The sequence below is a fragment of the Danio aesculapii genome, chromosome 6 (assembly GCF_903798145.1).
Source record: "Danio aesculapii chromosome 6, fDanAes4.1, whole genome shotgun sequence".
NCBI lineage: Eukaryota > Metazoa > Chordata > Actinopteri > Cypriniformes > Danionidae > Danio > Danio aesculapii.
In genome coordinates, this window is record NC_079440.1 from 27654627 (window position 1) to 27670144 (window position 15518).

The 15518-nt window shown below is 34.8% G+C and overlaps 1 protein-coding gene across 3 annotated transcripts in view; it reads left to right on the forward strand.

Moving 5' to 3' along the window:
• The window catches only part of rptor (regulatory associated protein of MTOR, complex 1), a 228242-nt gene that overhangs the window by 64427 nt on the left and 148297 nt on the right, over positions 1–15518 (forward strand). For all 3 annotated transcript variants that reach the window (XM_056459872.1, XM_056459873.1, XM_056459874.1), the window contains exon 5: positions 2673–2831. In XM_056459872.1, coding sequence (XP_056315847.1) covers positions 2673–2831 — 159 coding nt within the window. The remainder of the gene's footprint in view (positions 1–2672; positions 2832–15518) is intronic.

Sequence of the window (15518 nt, forward strand, 5' to 3'; positions counted from 1 at the left end):
TTATAGCAAGCAGTCCCTCCAACATGAAAGATTTGGAACTATCAAAAGATGAATTGACAAAAATGCCAGTGGAGACATGCAAAAAGCTGATCAGCAATTATAGAATGCGTTGATTGTTGTAATAGCCAATAAAATAATTTATTGAGAAGGTTATGAATAGTTTTGGACAAGCCACTTTATGTTTAAATCTAAATAAGAGGAGCATTTTTTTCCACAATAATGGAAAATTGTACATCATCTTATTATCTTTTGGGAGAAGCCTGGATCATTTTCAGTCAATAAAATACTTGTTGGTTAAATAAAAACAACTTTAAGTCTATATATATATATATATATATATATATATATATATATATATATATATATATATATATATATATATATATATATATATATATATATATATATATATATATATTTATTTATTTATTTATTTAATTTTATATGAGCAATATCAAACAAGTAGCAGTATGATATGGCTGTATATCGGCACTGGTGGGAGGCGTGCGTTGGCTCAAGTCTGCAGGCCGAGTGCCTTAGTGTCCCACCTGTGATGATATACAGCCACGAGAAACTACTTCTGCCATTCATTCACATCTGCAGCTGACCATCAGAAAAGCAGAAACCGTTGTTAAAAAACACATCACTTTAGAACTAGTATTTAAATAGTTTTCTAGCCAAAGCAACGCAAACACTACCAGATTACTCTTGCAAGTGGGCATTTCTTCTTTCTTTCTTTTTACTGAACTAGTCTGCAGTAACAAAAACAGGAGACTCATTAAAAACACATCAGTCAGATGAGACTGACTATGTGTATATGATGTCAAAACCATTCTCGCTTGCTTGAGTATTAATTGAATATCTTGTTAGTTTTGTGTGCAAAGATACCGCCATAATTAAATTGGTGCGTCAGTGACTGTTAAACAATCTTAAATACACAATTCACAATGAAAATGTTTGAAAAATAGTCTAAAACACTTAAACTTAAAAACACACAAACATACACAGTTAGTCTTTGAATCTCAAAATGTATTTTTATTCATAAGAAATCAAATTAAAATCAACCCAGAACAATACAATCTACTGACATTACTAAAAACAAACAAAAAATCTAAACAAATAAAGTAAAAAAAAAAAAAAGAAATAGTAAGAACATTAAGCTGCAGAATTTTTTTTCATGCTGCAATGCATGCTGGGTGTCATCATGGTACAAAAGTCCCAGCATGCATTGCAGCATGAATAAATAGCAACCCTGCTTGAGGTTCATATCCTGATTCTTGATGTCTGTGTGTCTTAAATGTTGAACGAGTTGCCGGAGCTCTCAAGGTTTTTGTGACTAAAAAAAAACAACAACACTTTAAACAATTAAAAATATAAATATATATTAATTAACTTAAAAGATGTAATTTATTACGTAATCTGTAACAATTAACCATGTACAGTTTCTCTTTGCTTTTCTTGTCATAACTGTTGAGTTTCTGTAACACATTTACAACGGCCAGAGAAACATTAAGGTAAAGGATTAAGTAAAAATAAAGCCAACTCAAGCAGCCTCAGATCATAATGATGGTGAGATCTAATGAAACATTTTCAATTAAAAAAAAACTTTGTTAATTTTTTTTTTGTAGGTGAAAGGAAGTCAAACTTTATTCAGTGAAGCTGGTAATGCTTTCTGTGTAGCTGTTTAATTCTCTTTTTAATTCAGTTGATTTGGTGGATGCCTGTGGCTATATAGTTATAATACTTATTTTTTCCTTCAGTGATGGTGCTGGTTAACAGCAGGTATCCATACTATACTAATCAACTAATTTAAGACTAGTGAATGAGGGTGTATGGTGAGATTTTAGTCACTTTGCTTACTTTCTTGAAAACATACAACATATTAGCTCTGTTACAGGTATTTTCCATATTTTGTCCAGAAATTAGCTGTTAATCATTAAAGAGGTTTTCACTGTAAACTGTACGATCACATCAATCATTTAGTAGTTTTTAATTTTACAAAAATATTCTAAGCAAAATAATTATGATTTGTCCTGTTTTATTTGCTGAAACACACAGCAACACAACTAGACAACACAACTAGACTGGCAGATGTAATAATCAGATTTCCACTGTTGGCCTGTAGTGATGCACAAACTTTATATTGAAATACTGCATAGGTTTTGAAATGTTGTACATTATCAGCCTCATTCTCTTCACCGTGCCTTGTCACCTTGTCTATTACCAATTTAAATAGGTCATGTTGGTGATGTATATATGGCTGTTACATTTTTTTTCTTCTTCTTCATTTGTGTAAAGTTGCTTTGTCACAATCTGCATTTTACATGACTTGACTTTGGTCTCCAACATCTAATGAAATGGATCACAGCAGAGAGTGGGAGTTTAAGTTTAATGAGCTATGTTAGTAAAAAAAAAAAAAAACATAAACAGACCTCAACAACAGTTTTTAACATAAGGTATAAATAAAAGCTGCAATTAAAAAGAGTTACACAGGGTAAACTTATTTTGCTTTTCAGTGACTGACACCAATGTGTTCTATTGCATACTATATTTTCTACAATGTGCAATTAAGTTGATCTTTAATCAAGCCTTATGAGTTCAGCACAGACCCAATGTAAATTATTAATTCTCTTTCTGTTTCTCATTGCAATCTAATATTTTCTCTCCTACAGGCCCGGTATAAGCAGAGTTTGGACCCTACAGTTGATGAAGTAAAGAAGTTGTGTACTTCACTACGCAGAAATGCCAAGGAGGAACGTGTTCTCTTTCACTATAATGGCCATGGGGTGCCTCGACCTACTGTTAATGGAGAGATCTGGGTTTTCAACAAGGTAAGACAAATAGCATTTTTGTGTTTAAATGAAGTCTTAATAGATATTTAATTGACAGCTTGGCAAAAACAAGGCAAAATTAGGGCTGCCAGTGAAAATGCAATAGATGTCTAAAATGTCAAAAATTGACAGGTATGGAGTGATATTACAAACAATTTTCAGATGCAATTGCAAATTGGATTTTTTAAAATTGTATTCACAATATGGGATCACATAAGTTTTGACAATCCAAATGCAACTGCAAATCCCACATTAGCAAACTCTTCATGACTGCCATATTTTAAATGAAAAAGCAAAGTCCATTTACAAATGCATTACTCATGTCTTACGAGCTATAAGCCTGACAAAGCAATTTTATATCTAAATAGCTAATATATCTTGTTTTTCTTCCTAATAATATTTCTATATTATATCTAATATCTTTTTCTCTGCATCATGTTACCTACCAAAACCCAAATGCAATCGCAAATCCTTTTACATTTGTATTTCTTTTTTTATGATTATTTATTTATTGCAGAACAAAGCCAGCATACATAGCTAGCAACAACTTTATACAAGCCAGGGTTTGCATTAAATAAAAATACATAAAGAAATTACAAATAATAATAATAATAAAATAAAGACAGTAAAATAATAAATGAATAACAATACACAAAAAAAGAAAAGCTCTGGGGTGAGAATTAACTAGTTATTATATAAGAAATTTTCTCAATAAAATTGGACCATGCTTTGATGGTATGGGGTTTAGCTCTGTTAATTCTTGCAGTGGAACGTTCTAACAGTGCAATATTTTTTAATTCAGTAAGCCACATTTTATCCGCTGGGAATGAGGGTTCATGCCATATTTTAAATATAACTTTCTTGGCTGCAGTTAGTGCAGTATGAAATATCCTGCGTTGGGAAGTGTTTAGGTCTAGATCATATTCATCATTCAATAAACAGATATTAGGGTATTTGGGAATGAACATTTCACACAATTCTGAAATAGTTTGAAATACCTTATCCCAAAATGTACTGATAAGTGGACATTCAAAAAACATATGCATATATGTCCCCACGGAGTTTGAATTACACAATGTGCAAAAAGGGGTAGGTAACCGTTTCATGCGGTGTAGCACATATGGAGTTGCATAAGCCTTGTGGATCAGTTTATAGTGTATGAGTTGATGGGCAGGATTCTTAGACATCACCTGGATACTTTCCCATATCCAGTCCCAGTTCAGTTGGTAAGAGGACAGTTCCTTTTCCCATATTGTGATGATGGGGAGTGCAACAGAGTCATAGTTAAGCAGTTTGTTGTAAATGCATGAGATTGCTCCACGTGACTGAGAGAAATTCACACAGTCCCGCAATGGATGATTGTCCAAATTACAGTTCCACGGAACTGCATAAGCACGCATTGCACTTCTCAGCCTTAAATACAGAAAGTAAGAATGTCCGGGGAGATTGTAACCTTCTTTCAAATCCTGGAAAGACCTCAAGCCCTGGTTGTCGAAGATATCGCCCAACACAGAAATACCTTGATCTGACCACAGCCTAAATATAAAGGGTTTTCCCCCAGATTGTAAATGATAATTGTTCCAAATCGGAGGTTCTTTTGTAAATTTGTTGGCGCATCCAGTGAATTTGCAAACATCATACCATATTTTAAGGGAGTCAACCACTATTCTATTATCAATCTTTTTTACTTTCTTAGGTAATCCCGTAAATAACAAATCTTGTAGTTGGTGTGGATGCACAGCAGATGCTTCAATGTTACGCCAAGCAATATCAGAATCTACTTCCAACCAAGTCTTAAGACTACGCAGTCGACAAGCCCAGAAATATAGTTGAATGTTAGGAAATGCCAACCCCCCTTTAGCAGGTGTTTTCTGTAATGTTTTAAGTTTAATTCGAGGATGTTTGTTGTTCCAAATAAATTTAGTTAAAATGGAGTTTATTTCTTTAAAAAACGTCTTATGTGGAGAAAGAGGAATCATGGTAAACAAAAATAAAAGTCTAGGTAGAACATTCATTTTGATAATCGCAATCCTACCTTGCAGAGAGAGTAATAGTGCGCCCCATCTCTCTAGGTCCCGTCTGATATTGTTGAATAAGGAACTATAGTTTTGTTTGACCATCGCCTGAAGTGAAGGAAGAATCTGAATTCCTAAATATGTAAATGCGTTATTAACTGGAATTGAAGCGGGCACTGACGTGATATCACTTCTCCCCGACAGTGGCATTAGTACGGATTTCTTCCAGTTAATCTTATACCCACTCACTTTTCTAAAATCATTAAATATTTTAAGACATTGAATAATAGACTTAGAAGTATCTGACATATATAGTAGAATATCATCAGCGAACAGAGAGATGTGGTGTTTAGAATTATCTATAATGATAGGGGCGATTACATGATCCTGACGAATTGCCTGGGCCAAAGGCTCTAACGAAAGGGCAAACAACAAAGGTGACAATTCAGCTGCTCAAAGGCACTTGAGCAGCTCAACCCTGTTGACACCCGTGCAGCTGAATTACGATACAGAGTTTGTACCATATGTATAAAATATGGACCAAAGCCCAGACACTTCAAAACTGACCAGAGATATGTCCATTCGACCCAGTCAAAGGCTTTCTCTGCATCTAGCGAGAGAATAGCACTTTGATCATCAGTAAGTTTGGGCTTGTCTATGATATTTAAAAGTCGTCTGACATTATCCATAGCAGAACGACCTTTAAGAAAGCCTGTCTGATCATGGGAAATTATAGAACCGGCAATTTGATCTAAACGGCGGGCTAGAACTTTTGCGTAAACCTTAGTGTCTGTACAGATTAGTGAAATCGGCCTGTAACTAGAGCAGCTAAAGGGGTCCTTCCCTTTTTTTTTAAATCAGGGAGATAAGGGCAGTATTCTGATCTCTGTGAAAACAACCTGTATCTATTGCAAAATTTAAGGAATTTAGAAGGAGTGGTCCTAGCAAGTCCCATATCACCAAATACAACTCTGGGGGTAGACCATCTAGGCCCGGGGCCTTTCCTTTATTCATTGACTCTAGAGCTTCAGTTTTGGTTTTGATATAAATTCAATTGTTTGTTGATCCTCTACCCCCACCTCGGAACTGTAAAGATGCTCATAGAAGTTCTTGAATGTAGCATTTACCTTGTCCGGAGCAGTATGCAGGGTGCCCATACTATCCTTAATGGCTGTTATTGATGATATTGCCTCATTATGTTTCAGCCTTAAAGCTAATAATTTAGTGGGTCGTTCTGCATTAAAATAATAATTTTGTTTGGTGCGATGAATCAAAAATTCTGCCTTTCTTAATAAAATTGCCTTGCAATCAGATTTTAAATTTCCTAAAATCCTGCTCTTCTGTTCTGAAAAAGTTTCCTTTAAGTCTCTCTCTATTATTTCAATTTGTTTTTCTAAATGATTTAATTCTTTAGTTTTAGATCTATGTTCATAGGAGGCAAATGATATACAGTTCCCTCTCAGAAAACACTTGGTTGTTTCCCATAAAATCTGCAGATTAACTGCTGAACTGGAGTTTTCTGAAAGAAACATGGTCAGATAATCTCGTAACTGTTTAATAAAATCATCTTTCAGTAGCAGAGTTGTGTTAAAGCGCCACCTTTTTGTCCTTTGAAATCCTGTAGGGGGTGACAAATTACAAATTACTGCCGAATGGTCTGAAATGAGCATATGGAGAATACCTATGTTATTTACACTCTGAATTAAATATTTTGATATAAGAATATAATCTATTCTTGTAAATGTCTTGTGTCGGGAAGAATAAAAGGTCTCTACAATTTTCATTCTGCATCCTCCAGATATCACACAAGTCATTATCCAAAATAAGCTCGTTCAATGCCCGAGAAGCCTGGTCACTGTGTACCACGGACGGTGCGGAGAGAGACTTATCAATAGAGGGATTGACAACTGCATTAGCATCCATACCCACCACCAGATTGTAGTTACCAAAGCTAAGAAGGAGCTTGGTAAGCGAGGGAAAAAAATCTGCGTCAAATTTATTTGGGGCATAGACTGAAACAAAAGCTATTTTTAAACTATTCCACGATCCTAAAACATATGTGATCCACCCATGATCATCACTCCCTGATTTCTCTAATATAAATGGGAATCTTCTATTTTGAAGTATTAGCACTCCTCTTGAAGCGCTAGTGTAAGATGAAGCAGCTATAATTTTAAAATGTCTATTTTGACAACGAGTAACATCTGAGGCCCTGAAGTGGGATTCTTGTATGAGAGCTATATCGGCTCTCCTACGATGTAAATAATCCAGGCATTTTGTTCTCTTTACCGGTGAATTCAAGCCATTGACATTCCACGATATCACGTAGATATCATTCATAACAGAACGCATAGATTAAACACTTAACAGATAAAGTGATCATTTTAAACCCATAAATAGCGCACATGTAATCAAGAATGTCACCCCAGAGAACTATCAAATTGAATATATAATAATAAAGAGCAAACCCTATTAACAACAACGAAATGATTGAATTAAATAAAAACAAAATAAACAAAATATAAATGGTAGCCTGTAGAGAGAGAATACAGTCTCTCTTACCTGCCTGGAAAATAAACAAATTCGAGGCCATGCGCTCGAGCTGCGCGGCTAAACCCAGGAACCCGTGTCCCGCTTAATCAAATGTCCATATCAGTAATACAACATAAATTCCTACTTGAAATATGTAGTAAGCACCCTTTACATGAGGCAAAATTTAGTCAGTGGATCGCGCCGTCAGGTTTTCTCCCATCGGAGTGTCAGCATTTAGCGATGAGACGAACTTCTCCAGATCTGTGGGTGTTTTGAAGAGAATTTGCTCATGGCCGTTTAACACTTTAACCACTGCTGGGTATAACAAGAAGGACTCAATGCCCAACTGTTGGAGATGTTTCCTTTTTTCTGACATGACTTTCCTTTTTTGAGACGTGCCCTTGCTGTAATCGGGGAAGAACCCCATAGTTTGGTTCCTTCGTAATTTAGAGATGAAGAATTTCTGGCTTCCTTCAGAATCGCTTGCCTGTCATTGTACCGGAGAAGTTTGAAAATCAAAGTGCGCGTTTTCTTTCTGGAGGAATCTTCGTTCGCGTACAGGACCTTCCCTTGCAAGGCCGGCAGCCACTTAGGAATCTGGGTCTGTAGGAACTGAATTGCATTGCTGCTTTCCGCGCCTTCAGGTAAGCCCACCAATCTTAGATTATTTTGTCAGGCCTTGTCTTCGTAAAACCAAAGCTTCTCCTGTAGCTCCTCCACACGCGACGTGCTGGCAATCGAATCCTTTTTAATATCGCGCACTGTGGTTTGCATATAATCCAGTCTGTCGCCGACCGCTTTGACATAATTTTCCAGGGAGTTAAGACGTGTAGAAATCTTTGAAATTTCCTCCCGGACGATCGCAGACATACTTAGCTTTATAGTGCTCAATTGTTTTTCGAGCATCTCGGCAATGGCGTCGTGAAGGCGTTCGTCATCTTTAGGTCGTTTTTTGGAGGGCGAGTGCAGCAACTCTCGTTTGGATGCCATCTCTGATGCCTCTTAACAAAAACAAATACTTAAAACCTCAGTTTAAATCTCAGTAGGAATATTTATAAAGGAAAAGGACATCTGAAGCAGAGAGCGCGTTTCACTAAGCAGCCATCACCGTCCGTTGCGCATGCGCATCCTACATTTGTATTTCTGACGTCTACTTGGAAAATTGTGAATCAAAAGACAGGGGTGGGATAATTTTATTGGGCATGTTTGTATTGAGGAGTAATGTCATTTATACTATACACTTTATAGTTGGTAAGACAACATTACTGATGATGCTGTTAAGGCCACAATACATAGTTACAAATGCCAGTGAAATCTGTACTGTGCGAAAAGGAAGCCCTATGTTAACAGTGTCCAAAAGTGCCATCGACTTCTCTGGGCTCGGAGGAATCTGGGATGGGCCATCACACAGTTGAAATGTGTACTGTGGTCAGATAAATCAGTAAGGCAGGTATTTTTTTGTGAGAAATGAGCATCGAGTGCTCCGGACTAAAGAAGAAAAGGATCATCCAGACTGTTAACAGCAACAAGTTCAAAAGCAGGGTGTGTCATCTTATGGTGTTGTATCAGTGCCTTGGCAAAGGTGACTTGCACTTCTGTGATGCCACCATTAATGCTGAAAGGTACATTTGGAGCACAATATGCGTCCTTCTTTTACAGGGACATGCATGCAAATTTCAACAAGACAATGCAAAACCACATTCTGCACACATTACAATGTCCTGGCTGCAGTGGAAGAGGATACAGGTACTTAACTGGCCTGTCTGCAGTCCCAACCTGTCTCCGATAGAGAATGTGTGGCACATTTTGAAGCGCAAAATGCGACAATGAAGTCCCCGTACTGTTGCCCACCTTAAAACTTGTTTGCAGCAAGAATGAGACGAAATTACTCCTGAAACACTTCATCACTTGGTGTCTTCGGTCTCTAAATGTCTTTTAAGTGTTGTGAAAAAGAAATGGCAACATTTCAAAGTGGTAAATGCTTTACAGTTCCAACTTTTTTGAAATGTGTTGCAAAAACCAAAATTGGAATATGTGCTTATTTTGAAAAAAAATAAATCACGAGGAACACGTTAAGTAATTTCTGTTAAACAGAGAGATTTTTTCAACCCATATCTAAACATAATAGTTTTAAAAACTCATTTCTAATAACTGATTTATTTTATCTTTGCCATGACAAAAGAAAATAATATTTGACTAGGTATTTTTCAAGACACTTCTATACAGCTTAAAGTTACATTTAAAGGTCTAACTAGGTTGATTAGGTTAACTAGGCAGGATAGGGTAATTAGGCAAGTTATTGTATAATGATGCTTTGTTCTGTAGACTATCGGAAAAAAAAAGTAGCTTAAAGGGGCTAATAATTTTGTAACCTTAAAATGGTTTAAAAAAATTAAAAACTGCTTTTACTCTAACTAAAATAAAACAAATAACACTTTCTCCAGAAGAAAAAAATATATTATCAGACATACTGTGAAAATTTTCTTGCTATGTTAAACATCATTTAGGAAATATAAAAAAAAAAAAAAAAATCAATGGAGTTTAATAATTCTGATTTATTTTATAAATAAAAGATTATCTGATTTCTGATTCAGATTTTTATATGTATATAAATAATTAATCATAATTAGTTATAATTAATCATAATATTTACATAAGCTATACGCTTATACTTGACATTTTTGGGTCAAGAGTTTATTTGTTCAAAGAATGTTAATTTCTGGTTCATATGAAATAACCTTGTTAAAATTTAAAACTACACAGAGCATGTAGCAAAATCACCATGATTAGGGACACCAGTTGTGAACAAATAATTAACAACTTCAAGTGTGATACCTCAACCTGTGCCCCATTTTTGAGCATTTTTCGGAAAAGGAGCTCTGTCTGTAGCTTTTAAACCCTGTGATCTTTGTTCACAAGTCCGGTTTTGTTTGAAACTAGACATTGGTTAGTTTGATAATCAAAGTGTCAACATAACTCAAAGTAGTAAAGAAACATGGTAAAATAATTGGTAAAATATAGGTGAAAGGGAATTGTGATTAGTTTCAATGAAATTGATTAGGGGTAAAATGGATGTGACTATCAGGATAATTGCATGGAAACACCAGAAAGATAAAGCTAAATGTCTGACTATGTTTTGATCCAAAATGTATTCCCAAAAATGTAGCTTCTGTATGCTTTTTATTTTTTTTTAAGTCTATGCGTCCTTTCTAAAAACCCATTCGGAATAATCTCCTAATGGACACCTGGTAACCAAATGACCAAATGAGTCAAAATTACATAATGCATATATCCATATCTATTCAAAACTGCTCTGCCTACAAAAGCACACAAGAAAAAAGTATTTCAGAGGAACGTTTGTGGTATTTCTTCATTTGGTGTCATGTCAAAAAAAGCAAAGAAACAAAACAAAAAACAAAACAAACAAAAAAACACCTAGGCTTTTTGTGAATAAAAACTGAATTAAAAGCCTTTTGTTAAGCTTACTGCTTAATAGCTTACAGAAACTACACATTTCAATTATTGTGAAAACATATTACTGTATTTTAGTCTATATAGTCAAGAAAACATTTCAAGATGGTATTTATACGTATTTGCACATATCAATGTCTTTATTTTCAAAATATTCTGATAACAAAAACAATGCATCAAAAATCAAATTTCTAAAAAGATTTTAATTGTAAATAACAGATTTCATTCAAACAAACCTCAAACAGTAACGTGCTAATTATAATGAAACCTCACTTTTCAACTATTGTCAAAACATATTACTGTATTTTAGTCTATATAGTCAAGAAAACATTTCAAGATGGTATTTAGACGTATTTACACATATAAATGTCTCTATTTTCTAAACATTCTGATAACAAATACAATGCATCAAAAATCATATTTCTAAAAAGATTTTAATAGCAAATAACAGCTTTTCATTCAAATAAACCTCAAACAGTAAAGTGCTAATTATAATGCAAATCAAATTGTAAAACATCTATTTGTAGTATTTACAGTGCAAAAGGACACTCAAGACAGTCACTGAGGAGGTCTATTCTCTAATTATCTGGAACCCAAAGCCACTGAAAGACAGGAAAGGGAGAGACAAAAAAATTGTGAGCAGAACAAATTAAAACTATAAACCAAACACCTGATGCTTAGCATGATAAATTGTTTGTACTACGGTTACTTCCTTTCACATTGTAATCATTTCCTCACTGATATAGTATGCATATTTTCTCTATTACTGATCATCGGTCTGTATAGATTCACACATGTGTGCATGCATTGTTTACCTCTGCCATCTTCACAATAATGATCAAATAATCAAAACAGCTAACAATAAACAAAAAGTGTCAAATGCGTGATAAAATATACAAACATTCAAGAGAATGAAGTTGAAACTACCAATCTAAACATTGATGGTGTAGATAAACAAAGCTTCATGATCCACGGCTCGATTAGCGACTATTCTAGGCTGTTCACTCCATGTTTCTGCGTCCATTCATTCTCCAAGACAGTATGAAGACCACAAAGCTGTTCTCAAACTTTACTTGAGAGAGAGGCTCAGAGGTGAGCTTTTTTCAGACTGATCCATGCACTGATTGGGGGTTCACAAGAAGAGACTTCGCCATAGTACTTTTGCTACGTGAGCATATGCGGAAATGCACAAAAAATGCGCAAGAATTTTATCCAAAACAGTATGTGCAAACTATCGCTGTGTATTACTGTAAAGGTCAGTTGATTGGTTACTTCATCCATCCATCAAAATTTTGCTGGCTAGGCATTGGCTGGCATTATTCAGCATAAAAACGAGGTGTGAAGATTGACCCCTCGCTGATTCTGTCAGGAGCTGGTGTGCTTTTTGACTTATAACAGTGGCAGTGATTGAAGAATAGAGATGGGGAGGGCTCATTTTGTCCGGAAGAGTCTAAAATATGAGAATAACAGGGATTTTTTTTTTTATCATTGGAATGCAGCCTATAATCGATATTTCATTCAAAATAGACATCATGCTTTACCGGAGCTCAAATGGCTCAAAATAATTTTTAGCTTTTTTTCCTAATTTTTCCTTTGTTTTGGAATAAAAACTGGGATGCATTTTGAAGACTGGACTCTTACACTTATTTGTATGCTGTTGTTTCTTGTAATCGTTTCCGCTGATCAGAACTACAGGTGATGAAACAAAAGCATTACCGTGCATTTTTTTGCATGTTTAAATGTCTGGTCCTTCAGGATTAGATTTTAAACTAATGTATCAATTACACACAATCCGTTTGTGTAGGAAAAGGCAGTAAAGAGTGAAGAATAAAAGCATGAAGTTATAGCAGTCTTTGATATTGAGTAGATTTTCAGCCTGAAGGAAACATCGGTTTAAGAATTCAAACATTTTTGCAAAAAGGTTTAGATGATACTTAATGTATCTGTTACCAAGACTAACTTTAATACTTGCGGTCTCTTGCTGTTTGAAAAGAGTGCTGATGGAGTTCATTGAGGCTCCAGTTGATCTTTGCTGAAGTTAGTAGAGGATCTGTGATGAATGAAAAGAGATGGCCGTAGCCTGGAACAGCTTGGGAGGTGGTTTGAGAAGACTTGGGTCTACATCTTCTCCTGTGTTCTCTGGTTGCCAGATCGGAAGAACTCTCTGGGAGGTAGCCTTGGTCACTAGCTTTTATAAGGATAGTTTTATATAGTTGTATAGTTCTTAGATGAACAATGGGAAAGTTACCTTCCCAACAAAGTTTTATGGTTCTTTGTCCCTAAGCTGGTTCTTTGTCCCTGTGCATATGCATTTTGGCTGAATGCTGATGAGGAAATGTTTCTTAAAGGTTCAAGATTTAATTTTAGATTTGAACAAACCATTTTAAGGTCAAAATTATGAGCCCTTTTTAGTTATTTTTTTTCCCGATAGTCTACAGAACAAATCATCATCATACAATAACTTGCCTAATTTCCCTATCGTGCCTAGTTAACCTAATTAACCTAGTTAAGCCTTTAAAGATCACTTTAAGCTGTGTGAAAGTATCTTGAAAAATATCTAGTCAAATATTATTTACTGTCATCATGTCAAAGATAAAATAAATCAGTTATTAGAAACAAGTTATTAAAAACTATTATGTATAGAAATGTGTTGAAAAAAATCTCTGTTAAACAGAAATTGTGGGAAAAAATAAACAGGGGGCTAATAATTCTGACTTCAACTGTGTGTGTATATATGTGTATATATGTGTACACTTATAGGGTAAGTGTAATGTGGGCATGGCAGCCTGGGCATTGCACTGGGCTGATCCATGCTGCTCGCCATACTTTTTTTAGGCATCACAAAACAACTGACACAGACTGTACTTCAACTGAATTATTATTAATATTTTAATGTTTAAAGATACATTATGTAAGTTTGACTCTTCTAAAGCATAAAAATTTTAGCATATTTTTTCCGATATTTAAGAAACATGCTAAGTGAACATTTGTTTATCTGGAAAGCAATGCTAAAGTCATTTATTCTGCTTTGAAAATGTCTTTGTTTTGGTCCCATTAACATGTCAAATGCCAGTTTAGCCAATTATATTTCAGCACCCAGGTTGCCTTGGTGGAAAACTGTGTTCCTTCATTCAGTTAGGAAGGCTCTCAAATTATGTGTCCTCGACCGAAAATGCCACCTTCGTGGGCCGTAGCAGTCTCCAAAATGAGACAAAGTTCTACATGAGGTATTTACAAACGTACACATTAGGTGAGCAGGTTACATTGTAACACCGTGTCCTAACAATATGCAACGTGACAAGATTTGCAAGCAATTTGTGTGTCTGTACCAGACAAAACACCACAGAAACATTTAAATACTGCCATTCAAAAGCACAGAATTGTGCACTCGCCACTCAACAAAATGTTAAGGTTTACAGTCTAATAAATACATATTAAACCTCTTTATTATTATTAAATGTACATGATTAATGACTGATATTTGTTGACTTGCGCGAAGTCACAGCTCTAAAGTTCAATTTCAAATGTTTTTTTTTTTTTTTTTCAAGATCTGAGGTAAACTATGTGCTGCTGCTTTTAGTATGGCAATAAATGTCAAGTAAAATGACATTCAAACATTATTAGCATTTAACACTGAATAAAGCACATGAGGTGTACCTGAGGTGATCATTGTCGTTAATCATTGCCATTTTTTTTCTTCGTTTCCATTTGTGTGTGGTTCTATGTAATTTGCGTACTACTTCGCATAATAATAATAATAATAATAATAATAATAATAATAATAATAATAATAATAATAATAATAATAATAAAAAGGTTTAATATGTTTTTTAAAACAGTGCATCTTTGAAATAAAGACAGTGATGGCCCTTCCAATGAGGGGTACACTGTAAAACTTTGCTGTAAAAAAAAAACAGTGACATTCTACAGTAAAATTCTGTATTTTCACTGAAACAGTGATATTCTGTAAAAACAACAATGCATTCTGTGTAATCTTGTTGTGTCTGAGAAAGTAGTAAACTGAAAAATTACAGAGCTCAGAGTTGACATTCAGAGTCTGAGTTTGAAATCACATGTTGTGCCCTTGTTCACTATTATGTACACTGGTTTACTAATGTAGTTCACTTGACAGAGTTCATGAACACAAATGAGTGAATTCAGACACTGATGAAAACCTGCTCTTAGTAATCACAATCACTGAAGGAAAGAGAAACAATAAACACAAACAGTGAATTCAGTTACAGCTTTTAATAAAATCAAGTAAAATAAAACACCTTCAGTCTCAGCAGAGGATCATTAAACAACTCCACAAATATGGAATAAAATCACTGTCATAAATATTTCATGCGTAAATAAATATTTTGTGCGTAAATAAAATCCACGCATCTGTAATTATTAAAACGTAAGGGGAAACGGAACGTACTCTTAATTTTACGAGGGTACAATTCCAAAATCTGCAATTAGAACAGACATAGATGTAACATTTTCTTTGTTTGTATATGACTGATAAATTTTCGATGGGTTTACTTTACGAACATGAAATACAATTTCACCACGGACACGAAGACCTGATTACGAGTACTAATCAAACAGTGACACTCCACAGTCAAAATTACGTCACTGCTGCCACAGGCCTTAATAAACAAGCAAGAGCCATCGATCACAACGG